General features: G+C 25.1%; 1 protein-coding gene across 1 annotated transcript in view; it reads left to right on the forward strand.

Annotated features, from left to right (window-relative positions):
* Positions 1-55: 55 nt before the first annotated feature.
* Positions 56-21,999, forward strand: part of LOC129957131 (inner nuclear membrane protein Man1-like) — a 36,805-nt gene continuing 14,861 nt past the window's right edge. The window contains exons 1-5 of the mRNA XM_056069295.1: positions 56-1,108; positions 11,532-11,747; positions 15,361-15,389; positions 19,625-19,688; positions 20,934-21,031. Of these exons, the coding sequence (XP_055925270.1) occupies positions 415-1,108; positions 11,532-11,747; positions 15,361-15,389; positions 19,625-19,688; positions 20,934-21,031 (1,101 nt within the window). The 5' untranslated portion in view covers positions 56-414. The remainder of the gene's footprint in view (positions 1,109-11,531; positions 11,748-15,360; positions 15,390-19,624; positions 19,689-20,933; positions 21,032-21,999) is intronic.

The raw sequence follows: 21,999 nt of genomic DNA on the forward strand, positions 1-21,999 counted from the left end.
CCGTATTTAGCAGAGTATTTAAATCTTGACAATTTCATTAGGCATTAGTTGGCAACATGATTGTAGTATAAAATTATTTCTTTGATTTTTTTTCTAAGTATAATTTTGATGTGTTACATACATTGGTTAAATTAATTTTAACTGAATATTTATCGTTAAATGTCGTTCAAACTGTTTGTAAACTTGTCATCAAGAAAACAACATCAAGGTGCAGTTCATATCTGAAGTTTGGGTGTAACTTTTTAACACGATTCTGTCGTGCGTCTAGCTTAGGATTCTTTTTTTAATCTATGATATGTGTAAATTGTTGATTTTATTTGATAAAAATGTTGTGATAATTTCAAAATTTTTTTAGAATTCCTAAATAATAAGCACTAAAACTGTATTTTGAAATTATTTTGCGGAAAAACTTATATGGCCAACCGGTTGTCAAATGAGGAACTCCGAAAAGCACTCCAAGATTACGGCGAGGACGTGGGCCCTATCACCCCTACTACCCGATCCACGTGGGAGAGGCGTTTGTTGGCCCTTCGAAAAAGCAAAGGTCTTACTCCTCCCAGAAACAACGCCCTCAATGCATTCAGTTCAGACGATAGTGAGATAGAAAATGCTGTGACCAGTATCGCCCGCAAGAAACGAACTTACACTCGAGCTAATTCTGGGGAACGTTCAGAGAAACTGAGCTTAATTCGTCCTCGAGAAATCAACTCATCGCCTGATAGTGATATTTTTAAAAAACCCGCGGCCATTCCCATACCAGTACTAAGTCAAGAAAAGAGATCCCATTCTTATCATCGAACTACTCAGAACAGTAATCGAAAAGGTAAAAAGGATTCTTCAAAAAGTTCATCCTATGATATTGAAACTTCAGATTCCGACCTTGATGCTGCTGCTGAGAGTTCCTTTTCAAAATCTCCTCGTTTGAGGAGGAAGCCATTGGGGTCAAATTTTTCCACAGATTTGCATGGCATAGGTCTGAGGCGCACAGATGATGCTTCAACAAGTTACAGTAGCATCTTTCAGAGGAAATCTCTGAATGCCAGCTGGACTCCTGAACCTGATAAAAATTTTCATCGTTTTAGTCCAACGTTGGACCGTCTTAAGAGAGGTAAGCTGAATATTTTATTTCTTACTTGACGTCTTTCATGACCATATTGTTTGCTGAGATACTGGCTATCGTTAATTTCTGTTAAATTATTTGAATATAACTTTTTGTCTATGATTCCATAAATTGTCTTACGTTAAAACTGTATTATTTTAATTCTCTTCATGTGAAGCATTCTAATAAAGAACAGTCCCATGGCATTAAAATGGTGTTTAAAATGTAAATATCTGTTTCGTCTATTTTTTGAGTCGTGTAATTTTACACGTTTATTCATCTTATAAACTGCACAGATCTTAGATAAAGTTCTTTTTCTTTGGCTCTCCAACTATAGAAAAATAAATTACCCAATTAAAATATATCAAGTAATGAAAAGATTTAAATTTCATGACTACAATATAATTAATTATTGGAAATTAGGCAGAAAGATTATATATATATATATATAAACAATTATCAAAAATCTTAAAATTTTTTTACAACTTTCCAATTAATATCATTGAAAAGAAGATAATTTTTTGAATTTTAAAATGGTGTTCTTGTCATTTATGTGCAATTATATTTTACGAAGTTATTGTGGAAAAAAGTCAAAATTCAGCATAATTTTTAGTTTACATTTTTTTAAAAAATTGTTCTTGTATTCGTATTCTCACCCTTCAAGGTATATATATATATGCCAAATTCGGTCACTGCAGGTCAACTTATCTAGCTTATATCATGCTAATATACAGACACACACACACTCACACACATTCATCTTTTTATTAGCAAAGATACCCTCCTTTTTAAGTTAACTTTCTTCTTGTGCTTTAAATGTATATATTGGCATTAAAATGCTTGATTTTTAGGGTGCATTTTATATTTATGATCATACCTATGTACTTAATATTTGTTTTCTGTAAATTTGCTGATGATAGACAGTTTTAGTATGAAATACAAGTAGAATTCTCCTCACAGATGGCTAGGAATTATTCTCTTTGAAATTATGCTTGAATAGTAAAATTTTAATAGTTTTCCCCATTGTATCTTATTTACTTGCATCTCTGAAAAAATTTATTTCTTAAAAAAAGTTACTATATTGAATGTCAGAGGAATTGTCTTAAATGGACAATTATATATCTTGTTAAAAATAAACAATATTGTTGTATTACTTCATGTTTGCTATTCTTATAATAGATTGTTGATTGTTATTTTATAAGATAGCTGGTTAATATATTGAACACACAAATATTTTATTCCTTAAATATTTCATGTATTATTTAATTAAATGATCAGATGTTTAAAAAAGAATTAATTTCTTACTTAATGGTGGCATATTCGTATCTAAAGCTTAATTACTTTTTAAATAGGTTTATATGCAATCAAAAAATTACTCAGCAGGAAATGATCTATTATAATTTGATAACACCTATAATATAAAGAATTCTTAATCAAATCTATAATATAAAGAAATATATATATATATATCCTTTTTATGTATCTGTTTGAAATTAATAATATTGAAAAGTTCAGATGATTGTACATTAATTTTTGATTTGTGAATGGTGTTCTGCAAATGATATAATATCAAAATTGTTTTTGAACTACAAAGATATCAACTGGTCTTTTTTTTTCGAAAACTTTTTTAACTATCATTCAATCTGCAATTCTTATTTCCTGTCTATTGAAATAACTTTACAGTATGCTAGTTAAATGTTATTAAATGGTTTATGAAACAGAATCCTACAAGCTTTTTGTGCTATATATTTAAAAAAATAATTATATTTAGATAACTTTTTACATCAGTTATAAAGTTCTTTTTTAAAAAAATTTATGGGGAATATTTAGCAGCTATAATGAAAATATCTTTTAACATTGAGAATTTTCAAATTTAATGAAAATGCAAATACATTTTTTAAAAAATGAAAAGAAATTTTAGTCTTTAGTTCAAAACATTCTAGCATGATAATGATTTATGCTTGGTTTCTCTGTCTTTATTTTTTTTTAAATTCGTAATTTTATAGTTTATTTTCATAATTTTATAGCAGTGATAGAGTGATGATATAAATAATATTTATTTAAAATTATCAGATTTCATTTGAGGATAAATTTAGCAACAAACAGTTAACAAATCCTTCTTTCAAACTACAAATAATTATTTCAATGTGTCCTTTCAATATTCAAAATTGATCTCCATTTAATTCATGTTTCAGTAAGTATTTCCTTTTTCAATTTCTCTGAAAGAAATGAAAATTCTATTCTGTTTTTGTGAACAATAAAACTACTCCAGTGTTCTGTAACAAAAAATTTGATATTTTTGCATTATCCAGGTTAATAGATTTAAGATTCAATTAATCTAAACTAACTACTCTTGTAAGATAATCTTAAACAGATGGAATATTTATTTTCTGATTAATTTGTAAACTGTGTGTCTTTTTAATTAATATGATACTACATAGTTGTCCAAGAAATTCACAATTCACTAATATTTTGAATGAAAAGGAGAACTATTCATTAATTTTTTGCAGTTCTATGACTAAAAAATGAACTCAAAAAATGGAAATAAAACAAATTTTTCTTGGAGCTTACTTGTTATTGTGATTTGATTTTTTAGTAAAAAACGTTATAAAACTATAAGCATAACTTATTCATTGAATTAAAAAATATTTGCAAATATTACTGTTTACCTGTGAATAACACCAAAGAAAAATTGCCAAAGATGTTATGCTTATTGTAACCAGAGATTAATTGTGAAACAAATGATCACAGATCACTCGTTTGTCATAGCTAAAATCGTCTATATAGTGTTAAAGTTTGCCAGAGGCATGCGGTTAAGCCAAAAATTTCATAATGGCAAGCGGTTAATACATAACTACTATAATATGACTGTAAGTGTTCATTCAGGAAATTTTTGTATATTTAAAATTTTAAAGTACTCTGTATCTAACATTTAAAGATGTGGTATGCAGTTTTGAAAATCTTGCAAATAATCTAAGCATTTCAGGTTCATTATAGTGATGAAAAATATTATTCCCAATTATATTTAATTAATTATTAAAATATATTTATGAATTATAAAAGTAAGAGAAAAAATACTTCATTAAATCAGCAACATTGAAAGGGTAATTTTCTGAACTGTTGGTTTAAAAGTTATTCTGTAGTATTTTCCCAAAGTTATAAAATAAAAGTTAGATGCATTTGATTTTTTAATCAATTTAAAAGTTAGTTAATATTCCAGAATGAATAAAGTTTCATATTCTAAGCTGTATATATTTATTCATCAGTGTATGTATGTGCCAAATACACATTTGTTTTATTGTTATTAGATTCAATAATATTCAGTATAATTTGTTTTTAATTTATTGTTTATTTATCTAAAATGGGACTATTTCTTTTAATTTAGTTATACTATGTTTAACCTGCAATTTTGATTTATGTAGAAGTATATGCATATGTTTTTCTTAATTTAGCACACTTACATAATGTTATTACATTCAAAACATTTTCCGAGTGATATTTGCTTAGTTATATTATATCCAGATATTATATAGAATTTTGATTTTAGATTTAAAGTGTGCGTTTGTTTCATAATATTATGTTTTTTGTTATAAAAACAATAAAAGAATACAATATAAAAATTCTTTCAGTGTTGGAATTTATTGGAAAAGTTTGATATAAATTTTCAAGCCAGATTTGTAAATAGAATCTACTTTTTATGCTTTTTGTAGTTTATATAGAAAATTTATTAATAAATAGTGTAGTTTGACGCAGTTCCTTGTCATATTTACCTTAGAACTATTTGCATATCTCGCATCGGCTTAGCTGAGTTTGTTTTATTTAATAAAATTTAGATAAGAATCAGGATATCATTCTTATTCATTATGGACAGTTTATTCTTTTCTATATTTTTTAACATAACAAATATGATTTTATGATATTTTTACTTCTAAAGATTTATATTTGTAGCTCCAGGAAATTTTTATGATTACAATTTTATGCTTATGATTTAAAATTTTAGGAGTCAGTAAATTATTTTAGTGAACTTGGTTTTTCAGTACTTTCTACTTTCAACTGTTCTAAATTCTGATAAAATTTATCAAATTGGTCACGCATACTTTCCCAAAATATATTGGATTAATATGTTAATTAAAGTCAAATTTAATGCTTTGAATCATGAATTGATGGAATTTTCTATCTATCTGTATATTGATGGAATTTTGTTAAAAGGGAAAACAATAAACTCCTTCTACACTCATCGGATCTTATTTCCAGTAATTTTCTTTTGTGGGTAATCCTGAAACAATGTTTCCGAACATAGGAGTAGCAATAGTCAATGAATTAGGAGTGCCAATGAAGGAGAATATCAATGCTCAAATATCATTTGAGAATTTTAAGAAATTTGCAGCTTCAATGATCGATGTTATTGCTAGTCCTTTATTAACAACCTTCATTTCAAACTCACTAATAACTGCTATTTGGTTAATCTAATTTGAGGTACAATGATATATGTTATCAATTTTTCATACAATATTTAATCAAGCTTGATTTTATATTTTTTAGTTCAAAGTATACATTTTTTATTATTTAATTTGAAAGTTGCCTCGTTTCAGAGATTTAGAGGGAGGCAGAAAAACTGATTGTGAAAGGTTCAATTTTCTTTTTCTTCTCAATAGTTTGGAGAGCACTATGGTATAAGCATATCTTTTCTTTTGTATATAGTTACTGCAACTTCTAGCTAATATTAACTCTAAATTTAGATTGTTTTTATAAGTGTCAGTGCTTGTGCACTTCACCGCAGTGTGCACGATTTTGGAACCTTCATGAGAAAAACCCTGAATAAATGCATTAAGCAAGTTAGATTTTTTCAAATGACCATCTGAGATAGCAAATAATGGTTGCACAAATTTTAGCAAATTAGAAAAAAATTTTACTTACCTTTTTCTAATTATTAGAAGATAAATGCACGCCTCTTTTCCAGTCATCAATGGTGCATCTTTTTTTTTGTGTGTGTTTTCTTTCATAATGAAATATTTTGATTGTACTTGAAATATAAAACAAGATAGTAAAATTGCTATTGAATGAATTGTGGAAAGAAATTTTCATATAATGCCTGTAAGGAAATGTTTATAGCTTAAATTGCCTTTCTTTTACATCTCAATTGTAATATAATATGAATTTCTTATTGTTGAATTTTTGTTTTGAAATGCATTGAACAAAAAAGGTTTATAATTGAAATATTTTTTCATTTATTTTTTATTTTGTCTTAATTCTAATGAGAATTTTTTTTCATAGCACATATTGGTTAAATGCTATGTTAAAAAATTGTTTTATTAACTGAGAAAAATTTTATTTTGTTCAAAATCTAAGAAAAGTAGCATGTTATCTGATATCAATATATGTAATATTTTCCACCTTTGATCAGTCGATAATCAAATATTTTTTACCCAGGGTAATTTTTTATTCTTCATTAATAAATAGAAGTATCTTTCTAAAAGTAGATTTTTCTTTTCTTTTATCAAATATGCTTTTGAATATATATATATATATATATTTAAACGGGCCAAAACATTTTCAAGTATTATTGGTAATTACAATTATGTTATTTTATTAAAAGCAGAAATCAAATCAAAGTATTGATAATGAGGTTCTGATAAATTTTAGAAATTTGTTGAATTATTTTTGAATTGAGGGTTTAAAACATTATATTCTTCCAACATTTCAAACGTTTTAATTTTATGTTAACTTTTAAAAGCGATCCCCTTATTATGGATAGCTTTAAATTCCATCTCAACTTGTTACACTTGAAGTCAGTTATTTTATTCTTTTCCTTTGTGTTTATAAATAAAAGTGAAATTTATGAATAGTATGTGTGAATCCTTTTTGTTTACACTTCATAACTGATCCTTCAAATTAAAGAATAGATTTTTCTACAAATTTTACTTAATATATATGATGAAAAAAAAAGTATAGGAAAATTTTTATTATTTAAGTTAATTAAAGAGCAATTTTTTTTATTTTAAGTATTTATTATTTTATTTTTTCTTATACATAAAAATATTTTATCTTTTATATAGTAATGGTAAAAATATAATAATAATTTAACTCATTTTATTTAAATATCACTAAGTTGTATATATCTAGTATATAATATTCTGAGAAATATTTATTTTGTTGACTTTTATATGCAGTGCTTCATAAAATATGTGATATGTATATTGATGTGGAATCTGGTAGATTATTTATATTTTGCTATTTTCTTGTTTTTATAACTAATTTCAAACTATTTGGAATAATGTGTTATAGTTCCAAACGAATTGGAATAAAATGTTATGGTCGTAATTAAGTCAGTCATCATTCCTCTCAATTTATCCAAAGATATTTTAATTGTAATTTAAGTCTGAGACCTTAGTTTGTAATATCGATGCAGTTATATTCCTAAAATGACACTGTTTTTTAAAGAAAATTTGTGGAGACATTTTAAAGGTTGTATGTGTCTAATTCGATATTAAAAAATTTCTCTGTTAAAATATGCTTATTATTGTATACTCTTTTGCACGGATTTGTTTAATCTAACATACTTAAATTTATTGAATAGTTTGTTTAGTATTTGAGAAACTGTGAGCTTATTCAAAATAGAGTAGTGAATTTTTTTAAACAATTAGCTACTATAATACAAATTGGATGGGTAAAAAAAATCAATCCTGATTTTGCTGAATGGATTCGAGAAATTTTGCAAAATCTATTTGTTATGAACTGTTTATTTGTTTGTAAGAAGATAATAAGCTTAAGTAATATGGTAAAAAGGCTCTTACTAATTATGCCAAAAGAGGAAAACATACAACTTTCGTGCCAATTCAAAAGAGTCATCATTGATGTTGGACTTAGTATATAAAAGGAATGTAATGAAAATGACACGTCAAATCTGAAAACATCAAATTTAATGTTTGAAAGTAAATCAATTTTGAATTTTTAAATTCAAGAAAAATCATTTAAAGTTGAATTTTTATGGTCCTTAAGACTTGCTACGTCACATTCATTCTAAAATGCATTTATTGATTTATCGAAAATATTTTAACATGTATTCTCTATTAGTGAAATAGATAAAAAAAAAAAAAAAAAAATGTACATAAGGCCGTAAAAAATGTTTTACTTTATTTGTTATGGATTAGTTCCATGAAACTGATAGCTAAAAAATCTGCAGGAGTTACATAAATTGGGGTCCTAATATATGAATTTTACACAAAAGGAATAAATTAAAAAAGTAATCTTGCTTTGTAACAATTTTTTGTTTAATAATCTTTAAATGATTTGTATCTTGACAACAAAAATGTTTTATTTCACCTAAGTCCTTAATTTTGTGTGACTTACAAATAAAGAGGATGAGAGGTAATATATCTTGCTCCTCCTTAATATATAAATTTTGCCTTACTAAATTCTATATTAAAAAAAAAAAAAAAAGATTTTTTTTTTTGTATGTAAATATAAACCATTTTTTAATATGTTATAATTTCAAATAATGCTAAATTGTTGCTTTCTTTCCTTGCATTTTCCACTCCTTAAAATCATATTTGCATCAAAACTGGCATGAGTGTTATTTGCGTATTTTTTTGTATCTTGAATGTACATTCAGGAAAAAAGCAGTAAACACAGGGAATCCCCCACCCCAATTTTGAGTGGCACCTCCTGTTTAATGAATTAAAAAAAAATGAATGAAACCAATTTCTGTTTAAAGTATAAATTTATTAAATATTACATTGAAAGGTGAAATAAAGATATGCTTCAGGAAATGAGCATTAGTATTCAATTTTTCAGCTGCTCTAAAACCTTTCATTTAACCTTGTAACATTAAGTCTAAACGTATACAGAGTTTTTGATAATGTTAACCAGAATGCCTTATGAATGTTATTGATTTGACTTTTGTAATTAAGCATGCAAAAATAAAAAGCATGTATCTCTAATTCTTATTTATTATTATTATTTGGAGCTAATTAATTGAATTTCTCATTATTCAGAATAATTCATAAAAGGAAGATTGGGTAAGGAGGGTTGAAATTACAAAATTTGGTGATTATGAAAATGCAAATTTATAAATGAACCTTTTTGTGAAGATTTTTTTTATTTTAAGTTTAATAATATATTTTTCTTGGACTTAGTTTTTATAAATTACAAGCAGTACAAAATATCTGAATACTTATTGATGAACTGTACCATTATTTTTTATTGCTTAATTATTGCCATTTCTCAATTATTATTTTTTTTACCTGTTGCTATACTATAGATTTACTAATTTACAATGCTCATATCTATTTACTGTAATAATAGCAGTAATTTAATTAATAATCTCTGTGGTAATCAGGGGGCCAAGGAATTGGCTATTATATTTTCTTTTGTTTGGTAAAATGATAAATTATGTGTCAATAAAAAGCTAAATATTCTGTATTACACTATAATGAGATCATATTAATTATTTCTATATTATTTTAAATGCTCTAATTTGACTACAAATTGAAATGGGGGGGAGAAGAATCATTTGTATGCAATAATTGCAAATAGAAAGGAAAGCTAAGCTAATGAATTTTATTTAAAAAATAACAATAGTAGTGATGTTTCATTTATGTTCTAACAAATTTTCTAAGTTTCTGTTTCAACAATTTTAATATGGTTATCAATTTTTACTATAATCCATATAATAAAATTTTAAATATTGAAAGAACTTGCCAAATATATATATTTTTTATAATATACCTTAATTTCTAATTTTTTTGTTAATATATAAATCAATAATTCATATTTCTTATTCAATTCTAATATTTTGATTAAAATGCTAATATACTGTGCAGTGTTGAAATGCAAGCTTGACATACTTATTAAATGTGGAATAAAATGACAGATAACTGTCAGTGGCTTATAAAGTGCCATAAGTCACAACAACAATTAACGCTGTAATTACATAATTTTTTTTTTTTATTTCCCATGGTCATAAATAATGGCTGTAATTAGAGTTACTGAATGAATTTTTGAAAAATTATTACTTTTGATAAATTATTTATAGATTTGTGATTATTATTTTCAATAATAAATGGTTAAATAACTATGATAATTAATTTTGGTCATACTTATTGACGAAAATTTAAATTTTCTGAGCGATAGTGTGGAGACTTGATAAATGATATTAATAATAGGGCCAAAATGATTTAAATAATTCATTTTTTTGCAAATTATTCATAATTGTTTTCTAGAGAAATATTATACAATGAAAAATTTCTCATAAATTCATCCTATTCATAATGAAATTGACATTTCAGCGGCATCTTTTTAAAATGCATATTTTAATTTAATTAATTTTAGTTTTTGTGAATTACAGAGAATGAAAATATGTTTTAAAACTATAGTTTTATTCCTCTCCCATTTTTAATAGATTCCCAAATTTCAAAAACTCATCGGCAAATAACTTTTTGCTTTCTCATATGTAGTATATACAAGGTATTGTAATCTTTAACAAATTCAGATTTGAGATTTTAGCAAATTTTCTCATTTTTCATCTCTGATTCTGAATATTACATTTTTTGAAAATGTCCATCTATCTGTATAGCAAACATTACTCAGAAATATTTGAAGTGAAATTTTATGTATTGTTTTTACACAAAATTTGTAGATTTCTAGCAAATTTTGACCAAATTGAAAATTCAGAGTAAATCTATATGACTGGCTGTTTGAATATGAGTTAACATAATGACTATAAAATAAAGAGAGCTAGGTATTTAACTTCTGTAGTATAGACACCTGTCAAATTTTGAGCCTAACAATAAGCGATTGTTTATCTAAGGGATTTTTCTTTCAGGAGCATATAAACACATTAACCCAAAAATGCAATGCCTTAAATAAATTTAGTTTGGGATTTTGTTATTACTAGTGTAATTCTGTGTGAAATTTTTGTTTCAGTCACTTGGGAAAAACAGTCTGAAACATAATTTGATTTTCAGGTATTAACCACATGCTAGGTTAAAAGCTGAAAACGATGGAAAAAAAAAAAAAAAAAACCTGTCAAAGATCATATGATATATCCAGTAAAAAAATGACAAGTTCATGCAAAATTATTATTTAATTTTTTTAAATTTCCTTGTTAAAAGATATAGTCATAACTGATCTCTTTAATTTATATAAAATATTTTTAACTGCTGTTTGAACAAATATAAATGTGGGCAATATATTAATCCATCATAATTTCAGCTTAGGAAATTGTTATTATTATTTTTTTGTCTAAATTTTTGTAATTTTTATGATGATTGTAAGAATTATTGATTCTTAGTCCGTTAATTATTAGTTACTATTTTAAAATTTGAATTACAATGGGACTTGAGAACTTTCTATTCTATACATAAATGAGAGACATTTTTTCTTTTTTAAAATTTATTTTTATTCACATGGATTCTACTTTCTTCTTTAACAGAACACACAAGCCCAGCCTATCAATCGAATGGCTACCTTTCCAGTACCATATCCAATGGGGACTTCCCAGAGGAAAAGACTGTACAAGGATCAAGTACTAACTACTCACACTGTGTATCATGGTTTTTACTTCTGGGAGCCATTGCATTTTTTGTCACCATTGGCTTGGTCTATATGACAGAGGTGCAAAAAACAACACTTTCAGCCAACAAGAATTGTAAGTGCATTTATTCATTATAAAAGAGTTTGATAAGATTGTTATGTGTATTAATACAAAAAATTAAATTAGTCATTTACTCTTTAACAATATTTCTCGAGCATGAATATTGAAATTGTTTTCTGATAAAACGCAGATGTCATAGTACACATAAACTTTTCAAGAGTAATAACTACTTATGTACCAAAAGTTTTTGTGTAAGATTGTTTGGCTCTGAATACATTTTGGTTGTTTTTAAGTGAACAAAATCAAATGGAAGAATTGTAGATACCTTTCTATTTAACAGTAAAGCAGTTGCATGTTATATTAAACAATGCATATTATATCTATTGTTAAATCTAAAATATTTTTCCTTCTTTTGTATACATAATGGACCATTACCATTCTGTCTTTGTTTTGAATATGGCACAATTAAAACTCATTTTTCTTTTTTTGTTTTTAAATTTTTAAAATACTTTTTGAAAATAAATTATTTTTTGTATTTTTAAGAATTGACAGAACTATTTAATTGGTAGTCATATATTATGTAATATTATGGTAGGTATGTAATAACAAATAAGACAGATTCCTAATTCATATTTATGATTCTTTAAAATTTATTTTGCATTTACTATAGAAAGTGTATCATCAAATTCTAATTTTACTATTATTTTGAAATATAAAATTGTTATGGCTATTAATATTTAAATGGTAAAGATATTTTTTGAAACTTCATTTGTTAAAAATATGTTTTATATTAAAGTATTTGTAATTATATTTACTAAATAATGTGCTTCATTGTAATATTTGCCTTAGTACCTTATTTTTCCTACTTTATTTTCTACAATATTACACCAGCTGTTTCTTTTACAGTTTATTTTGTTGAACATCTGTTCATTCCAAATTAGTCATTTGTATCTTTTATCATAAACATTGTTGGTTTAGCATTAGTTGATAAAGTGCAAAGTTAAGAAAAGTTTGAATTGTTAACAAGTAAAGTTTATTCTTTCCATATCTTTAAACAAAATTGTGTAGTTTGTCTCAATTTCTCTTTTAATATTTTTTTTTTTTTTTTTAATACAACATACTTTGTAATATAGGTTTTGTAGATTTTCTTTTCAAGTGCATAGTTTGCACTGCAACACATTTTTGCTTGTTAAGCCAAATTTTTGTGTAATGAACATTTAAAATAATTCTGACATGAAAAGATTTCTTAAACTGCAACAAAGGACAAGTTTGATATTTTTCTTGTATTACATAAGTAATTTGATTCAAATCTTTAAGTTTATCAAGGACATCTTATGAAGGTATTATGAACTTCAGTAAAAATGAAACCTTAATTCTCATACTCATAGAGATTGACCAGAAAAAAAAGATTCTGTTAAATTTCTGTAATAATGATGAAATCTGCTTTTGTTAACTTGATATTTTTTTTAAATATAGTTTTAAAAGATTTATTTATATACAAATATATTTACAAGTAGTTTTCTTAAGTAATCATTCATTTTCTAAATCATTTTCAATATATTTTTAAAGAAAGTTACAGAAGGGTTGATTTATCAGCTACAAATAAATTACTAATAATAAAATATAAGTTTTATGCCTTAAATTTTATAATTACTTTATATTATTTTTAATTTTGTGGAATTTATTCTCAAATGTACAAACATCAAATATGACTAGTAAAAAATTTTCTCAGTTAGGTGCTTTGTATTTAGAAACACTGTATGTTTGTATTTAGCTGTATTTCTCAGTTAGGCGCTTGTATTTAATTTATAGAAAGGGGGTTTTTCCCCCCCTTAAAGAAAATACAAGTTTTTTTACAATACAAATTTTCTTACAATTACAAATACAAGTAAATTGCAAAACTTTATAAAAGTTGGCAGACTTGGATTTTCACTTTATTATTAAATTTTATTAAAAAATTCCTGGGGTGTAAGTTCTTAAATTATTTATATAAGGTTGTGTCAAAGAACAGTGGAACAGATACTATAAAATGAAATGCCTTGGTTTATTTTTAAAAATAATCTCCAAAATTTTGCACTAATTCATAAAATGTACCCTGTTTATAGAAATTATTTGACTGAGATTGAAACCAGTTTCAAGCAGTGTTTGTGTCTTTGCTGTTGGAATAAAAAATATTAGCTTTTCAACGTCTTTTTAAGCTAACAAATCTGCCAAAGTCACATGATAAATGATATAAGATATATGGTGGGTGTTCCAATATGATCTACCAAAACTTTGTCAATTTATTCAATGTGTATGAATGGTCATGCATTATCATGAAGCATGGTCTCTAAAAGATACAGGCATGATTATACTAATCCTACACACAAGTTAGTGATTAATTTCCATGCACTTCTTTTGCTGATACACTTCTCGAATTTCTACGTCTTCTACCACTAAAAGATGAATAACATCATGTTTTTTTTCTTTAGAACTAAAATTATATGCAAATACAGTTGAAAGATAATCGTTTATATTGAACAGTACTGCTGGACAATTGCCAGTGTATATCACCTGGTTCCTAGCTATTAATTGTCCATTAGAGTCCGTCATGTAATAATGACTTTCCTGATCTACCTCTACAAATTGCTTTCAACAAGCTTGCACAAAAATATACAACTATTCTGTCTCTATTTAATTCATCTTTTTATTTCATTTCAACTATTCAAACAAGTTTTGCAAAGATATGTTGTAAGCTAATAGTTGAACATTCAAATTGAGGGTAATGTATATTGTTTTATTTTTTAATAATACAACTTATAAATAGGAAAAAACTTTGTGTCATGTTTTAATGCAGTGTTGAATGTTTACTCTGCAAGCGAGTAGGGTGTAAGACATCACAGTGATATGAAATTTTACTGTTATTATACTGAAGTTGAAAAGTTATTTGATATTCTAACGAATTTTATGCTTTATAAATTACTCTATAAATGCACAGCAAAATTTTACCTCATATTGTGAAGCGATAAAATCGCATATGTCTTCTACTTCTCTCTCCCAGTTTAAAAAAAACAAACGGCTGTCTGTCATTATCATTATAAAAATAACCTTCCTCTTCAGTTTTTTCCCCTCATCTCAAACTATTTGCATTCATTACTTCTTGTTATGATTTCAATTATTTTTGTGTGTATATTTTTAAATGCATTTAAAACCTGACATCATATTTGTGCGATAGAATCATTGAATTTTTTAGTAATTTTCTCTAATCAGAATTTATCAAAAATAATTAAAATATTTTTTTATATTTATTTTTCTTTGTAAACATTAATATTTCCTGTCAGAAACATTTTAACCTATGCTGTTTTAACTTAAAAATATTGATTTATTTCATAGATTTGATTTTTATCATTAATATACTTAATATTAAATATTTAATTTTGTATCTTTAGTATTAGTATTTTAAAATATAGTAGTTATTTCATTTAACTTGAGGGAAATATAAAATGTTGTTTGATGTTCTATTGCAAATGATTTAAAAAACAGGAACAATTAAAAATATATTCTCAAGATTTAAATTTATTTTTATATTAATTTTTTTTTTTTTTAATTTGAAGAACTAAAATGTATCAACATTTTTTTCATCTGAAGGAACTTCTTGTTTTAATCATTTTTCTTTTTGTTGTTTCAGATTCAAAATTCTGTATTGAAGTGAATGAGGTAAACTATTTTTATAGATCCTTTGTTTACTTGTTTTGTAGTGTGAATATATCTTAAGAAGAGGAAGATTTTCCAGTTATTTTGCTTTAAATCAAGATTAGTTTTTAATTACAGATGACTGAAAATACAAATGTTTCATTTCATTCACTTTTTTTAGTTAGAATTTAGTTCAATCAATTTTTGAATTGAAATTCCTAGCATATGTCTTCATAAAAAAAAAAAAAAAAAGGAAATTGGAGCATGATTGATAGTGTTGAAGGGGAGATGTATATGTAATAATGTAAGATTAAAAAAAGAATTCAAATCACTAAAATACATATCAAATATTTTTTATTATTTATGATCTATATGTGATCATAAAACTATTTCATTATTTGAAACAGTGAAAAAATTTGCTGGGGAATAAATAATGCAGATATTTGTATAATTTTGAATTCTCAATCATTCATAAATGTAGGGTTTTACAAAATGTTCCTTATGTTGTCCTTTACAATCTTTAAAAATGTAGAACGCTAAGACTTGTTAAATAGTGAAGGGGGGGAGGAATATTGCCAATTAGCTAGTAAACAAAAGTAGGTTCTGTTCTTAAGATTTAAAAAAAAATTTGCAAATAAAAAAGTATATTTATTATCATTACAGTGCTTGATTTTAAAATTTTGATAAATAAAGCAATAAAAAGTAGTATATCAAGCCATACTTTAAAAAAATTATTGAATTTAAAGGAATGTACAAAAAAATATCATATCACTAAAAATCTCTCTCTATATATTTTTTTAAAACGATTTACATATAGTATTATGCTCTATAGTTATTGGAGAAAACCATATATTTCTATTAATTTTTATTGAAATTCTAATCAGAAATTAAAAACCCCTTTCTTAGTGAGTACTGACTATCCAAAGAAGCTACATATCAAATCAGATAGCTGATCAGTGGTCTGCACTGTAAAGTGTTTTGAATGTCTTTTGCACTTTGCATGATGACTCATTTATGCAGTTTATAGATAGCTTCCATAAAGACAGTATAGATCTGAAACTAGAATTCCTGTTGCATATGTAATCAAATAAACAAGAATAGATGGGATTTTTTTAATTATAAAATGTTTAGATAAAAAAGGCTGAAATGATCTCATAAAATGTTAATAATTTTAAAGGACTCTTTCTTGCGTTGCATTTGTAGTTTCTTTTTGGTTTGGGGAATTACCAAATTGTTTGAGGAAATGACTGTCTGTATATGCTTCATAGCTTTGTTTATTGCCATATGTTTCTTTATTAGTGAGCTGCAGCGATTTGGATTGAAGTGATAATCTAATAGAGCCAGATTGATTTTTGGGATGTAGATAGTATCTCCATGATCAACATACACAATTCTTTTATTATGTTTCAGTTATATAAAAATTCAAACCTAGCAATCTATCGCATTAAAATAATGTTCAGTCTGGAAAGTAACTAACATTTATTATTGCATTTAAGCTAAGTTTAAGCATTTGTTCCTTGAAGAAGTGATTTCTGTCATTAGAGAATGAAAATTTCAAAAATCATGTTTCAATAAAACCTGCCGAATTACAAGCTCTTGATTACCTGGAATAGTAGGTTCAATGATGAATTAGTTTGTAAGTTTTATTTAATATTTATATTGCATTAAATTCATTGTACTTTTTCATGAATAAATTAATAATTGTCAGATGTAATAACATTCTGTTTTGCCAAATGATAATTGATTAAAAATTAAGCTGAATTTTGATGTTTTTTCACCATAATGTTTTAAAATATTATGGTACAATAAAGACATTTTTATAATTCAAAATTGAAAAAAAAAAACCCATCTGTTTAATGATACCAGTTTAACAGTCATGGAGGAGAGTTGTCCTGAATCTTGACAATTATATAATATATATATATATATTGCATAATTTTCGGCAATAGATTACATTATTGTCCTAAAGCTCAAGCAATTTTCATTATTTTATCAACTATCAGATCACATGATTTTCTTTCATTATAGAATACAAATTATAAAATAATGATTTTGTTTGATATCTCTGTAGCTTAAGAGATGGATAAATTTCATCCGCAAAACTTATATGATAGATGAACAATGCATTTAAATTTTAAATATCGTTGTCATGTCATGGAACTGATCTCCAATAGAAAGTTTCATGTATAGTCGTGAACAAAAAAAAACAAAAAAACTCTAATTTTGTTATTTATTATCGCATCTTCATAAAATTGATGTTGATGGAAATGAATTAAAGGGACAAGCTTTTTAAGATAAATTAGCTGAGTTAATTAACTACATACAGTTAATTTTTTAATTTTGATTCAGTAAGTCTTTTTATGTACATGTATGGAATTTCGTTCTGAAATTCATAATAATTCTTGATATGCTTAATTTTATTTGCTGAAAACTTCACCCAAAAAGTTTGAAACCATTGGGGACCATATATTAAGTAAATCTCAGTTTGTTAATAGAAAAATAAAACTTTTTTTCTCATTTTTATCCTAGAAATTTAGGAGTAAAGTAAATAACATGATTCGGATTTATCCTTACTCTGAGTTATTTTTTAATTAATATTTTTTTTTCTTTTTAATTAAATATGGAAGAATTTACGTTACTTTTAAAATCAATTCATCATTTATCTTTTTTTAATTTATCTCATCTTAAGAAATTAACATAATCTTAATTTTTATGATGAGTGAAATATATTGTTTAACCCATTTTCTTTCACCTTAAAAAGTTGCTGATTGGGTGAATGAGAATACTGTAAAGACATTTTAAGCCAATCAATTTATTTTAAAATAAACTCGTATCAGAGTTTATTTTGGGATGGAATTTTATTATCAGATAGAAACAATTGTTAATTAAAAACTAAGATTTATTAATTTTTACTTTTGTAAGTTACTATAAAGATGACAGAATGGTGGACACTCTTTCTGTTTTGCAACGGCTGATATAATCAAGATAAATAAATGCAAATGAATTGAACCAAATGCATTATCATCATACTCATGCTACATATATTGAACTAGAGATTTGTAAACAGTGTTTTTTTCATAGATGCAATTGTAAAGAGATCATTTTATATCTCTGAGCGTGTCCAATTGTAAAGAACTTATTATAACTGAGGGTGTCATTTTAAGGATATTTTTAATATATTCTCCACCTATTTAAAGAAATCTATGAATGAGTGCTCAACATTAAACCAATAACTGGTGCTAATTAGTTTCCTTATTTTAGCATTAATTAACTGAATAGTAAAAAATGGTATGGATTTTCTTGGATATCTATTTCATTTACTTACAAACAGTAATTGACAATAAAGAGAAAAATTAATTAAATATTCCAACTGTCAGTCTGTCCTGCAATCTAATTTGATATTGTCTAAGTGGGGGGGGGAAACATTCATTAAAAAAAATAGAGAATTCATGTTAAATTAAAATTTTGTGTTCTGAAAATGAATTTAATATTTATCTACCTGCAATATTATAATAACCATGAAAGCTCTTTCTTCATAAATAATTAGAACTATAAATACAAATAAATTACTTACAAATTAAATATTTTGTAATATAAATTATTTAATTTTTCAAAATTAATAAGCTGTATTATATTTCTACTATTTATGCTCAAGCTGAATGCTATTTTATATTTTATTGTTTAATATATGAGCTAATAAAGGAAGATTGAGGACATTTTTAATTTCTTTAACATTTTTCCTAAGATTTTACTTTTTTAAACTGTTTCTGAGAATGAATTTGCATATGATCCTCATAAGGTTAAACAGCTATAATTTGATTAATTTTATCATGAGATGATTTTTTAAATTTTTTTACTTTTTTGGAAATGCATTTATTTATTCAACATAAAATTTCTTTTCTTTTAATGCTTTTTCATTTGAAGCAATATCTTCATATTAAACAGTTAAAAAATTGACTTTGGGGCCCTAATAAAAATTGATGCCCTACATATTTCTTTTTTTATAAAAATGTTGCAAATTTGGGCATTTACCTTATCACTTTTTAATGTTATAATGCCTATTTGTAATGGCCTATGTTTTTTCAAAAGAGGATGCTGGAGCTTTCAAAAGACATGTCTTATATATGTAATATGCTGGTGTGTTGCTTATAACACAGTATTAACACAATAATCATTTGTTTTATTTTCAAATTTTAATTAATGAAAATGTTTTTTTTTCTTTTAAATCTGCATTTTTTTTTTTTTTTTTTACAATTTAGGATCAATGCAAATCACTCATTTTGATGTCTAGAGAACTGCATTATCTTCTAACCACTGTTGCAGGTTAGTTATAAGCCTTTATTTTCATAACATCCCATAAACAGTTTTTAAAAAAAGTTGCATTATTTGTGATTAAAAAAAAAAAAATTCTCAAATTGCTCATGATTATTCGTTTTAGTTCTAGCTCATGTTCTACAAGTATTCATAATTGAAACGCAATAGTATTTTTTTTTTTTTTTAATCTTTGAAGAAAATACTGATTCTACCTATATTTACTAAAAATGAATATTTAATTTCAGTAGTACGCAATTTATTTGATTCACTTTTTTTCTAATAATGAAGGTATCATGATGCTTATCAGATACTATATTTGATGTGGTTCAACATTGGATGCTTAATCTTTCCATTGTGACAACATACACTTGCTGATTGCCTACTTTTGATTCGGAGCTCAAAGCTCTACAATGAGACAATTCTTTGCTAGTATTTTCATCTAAATATTGATTCAATTTTTTCATGTTTTGCCGACAACTTTTCATTTCAAATTAGCAAAATCTTGCTCGTTCTTTCTTCGCATTTTTTCTTTGTTGGCAAAACAAACTTCAAATGTCATAGGTAAGATGACTTGCTATCTACCAATCACAAAGCAAATAAGACACAGTGTTTACATTTTCTTCATAATTTTTTTTTTTTTTTTTTTTTTTTTGTCAAGCCAAAAAGAAATTTTTTAATTTGCAATAGAATATGTAGTGCTGGTACAGAAATAAATATTAAAATTTTTAAATGCATATTTAAAAACATATAATAAATTTTTTCACTAAAAATTATGCATTTTTATAAATTAGGCATACTAAGAAACTGTGTGAGAGTACATATATATGCATACATGTATAAAGGTGCTTATTTTGGGAAGGGGCTATAAAAGTGTTTGAAGGTTTTTCTTTTGGCAACATTTTTTCACTTTGCACCCTAAATAAAGAGAAAGTAGTTATTTTAATTATCTTATGTAAAATAACAAAGATGTTTGATAAATAAAATTAGTAAAGTCTCTCTAATTGTTGCAGGTAAGGGCTCTGCTAAAGTTTTATTATGAGAAATTACTGTGGATATGGTGCAAAGAACTATTTATAATGTATTTAGGGGTCATAGCTTTTTTATGATATTAAAATGGATGAAAATGGAATGTGTTTGGAGTTTGTGGACTAATTCTTTAGGTTTTCCTAATTATTTTAAACTTACAAGTTTATTTTATTATAATTTTTTTTAATAATTTGAAGATAAATTAATAACAGTTGTTTATTGTTTCAGGCAATTTTGAATGTGGTTATGCAAAGAGTAGAAATTTAACTGTTCAAGAAGCTAGAGTAATCATGAGAGACCTTTTGAGTGCAGATAGCAGTTTTAAGGTATTTTTTTTTTTATTGATATGTTATTTAATATATTGTGTCATAAATTTGAAAAATAAATGTGTCAGTTTCTTTATTTTATGTATTTTAGATTTTAAAATTTTATATAATGTTACATTTTTTTTTCTGTAAAGTTTGCTTATAATAATATAAAGGTGTATATTTCTCTTATAGTTTTGTATTAATCTTTTAACCTTAAACATTTATATTTTTCTTTTCAACTTTTAATATAAATTAATCATTTTTAATATAAATTATTCATTATTTCTCTCTCTCTCTCTCTCTCTCTCTATATATATATATATATATATATATATAATATAAATAGATCTATAAATTCATGAAGAATAATCCAAAATATGTGATAATTTCTTTATTTGTTGTATTTTTGGCTCATTTGTTATGCTTCTTCATTAATTTATAATTCACTTTAAATGAAATAACATTAAGTAAAATAGATTTGTTATTTGGGGGGGGTGGAGTTCAGCCACCCAAATGTATTCTGGCATCGCTCATTGTATAATCAATATATATATATATATCATCTGAAAGGAATCAAGGTACTATATACATAAGATTTTTTTATATTAAAAATTTTATAAGTTGCTGTCTATATATTGAAAAAAAAAGTATCAATGACAATACTCCTTTTGTAAACTGAATATCATAACTACATCAAATATTATATTTGAAAACTAAATTTCATTATTCCGCTCTTTACAAAATTGGGAGATAAACAAAATTTTAAACCTCTAATGTCAAATAAGAATTTGAATTTTTATTTAAAAATAATATATTTAATGATCTAAAAGTTTTTTGGAGGAGTATATTAGGTATCCTATATATATGGTACGCATATTTCTTTTAACATACATAACATATTTAATAATGTTTAAAATATTTAAATGGTATATTTAAGTTTGGGTATAAATCATTGGAAGAAGCTATTTTGCATGGACATACAAAAG

Source organism: Argiope bruennichi, chromosome 11 (genome assembly GCF_947563725.1).
Source record: "Argiope bruennichi chromosome 11, qqArgBrue1.1, whole genome shotgun sequence".
In the NCBI taxonomy this organism is placed as follows: domain Eukaryota; kingdom Metazoa; phylum Arthropoda; class Arachnida; order Araneae; family Araneidae; genus Argiope; species Argiope bruennichi.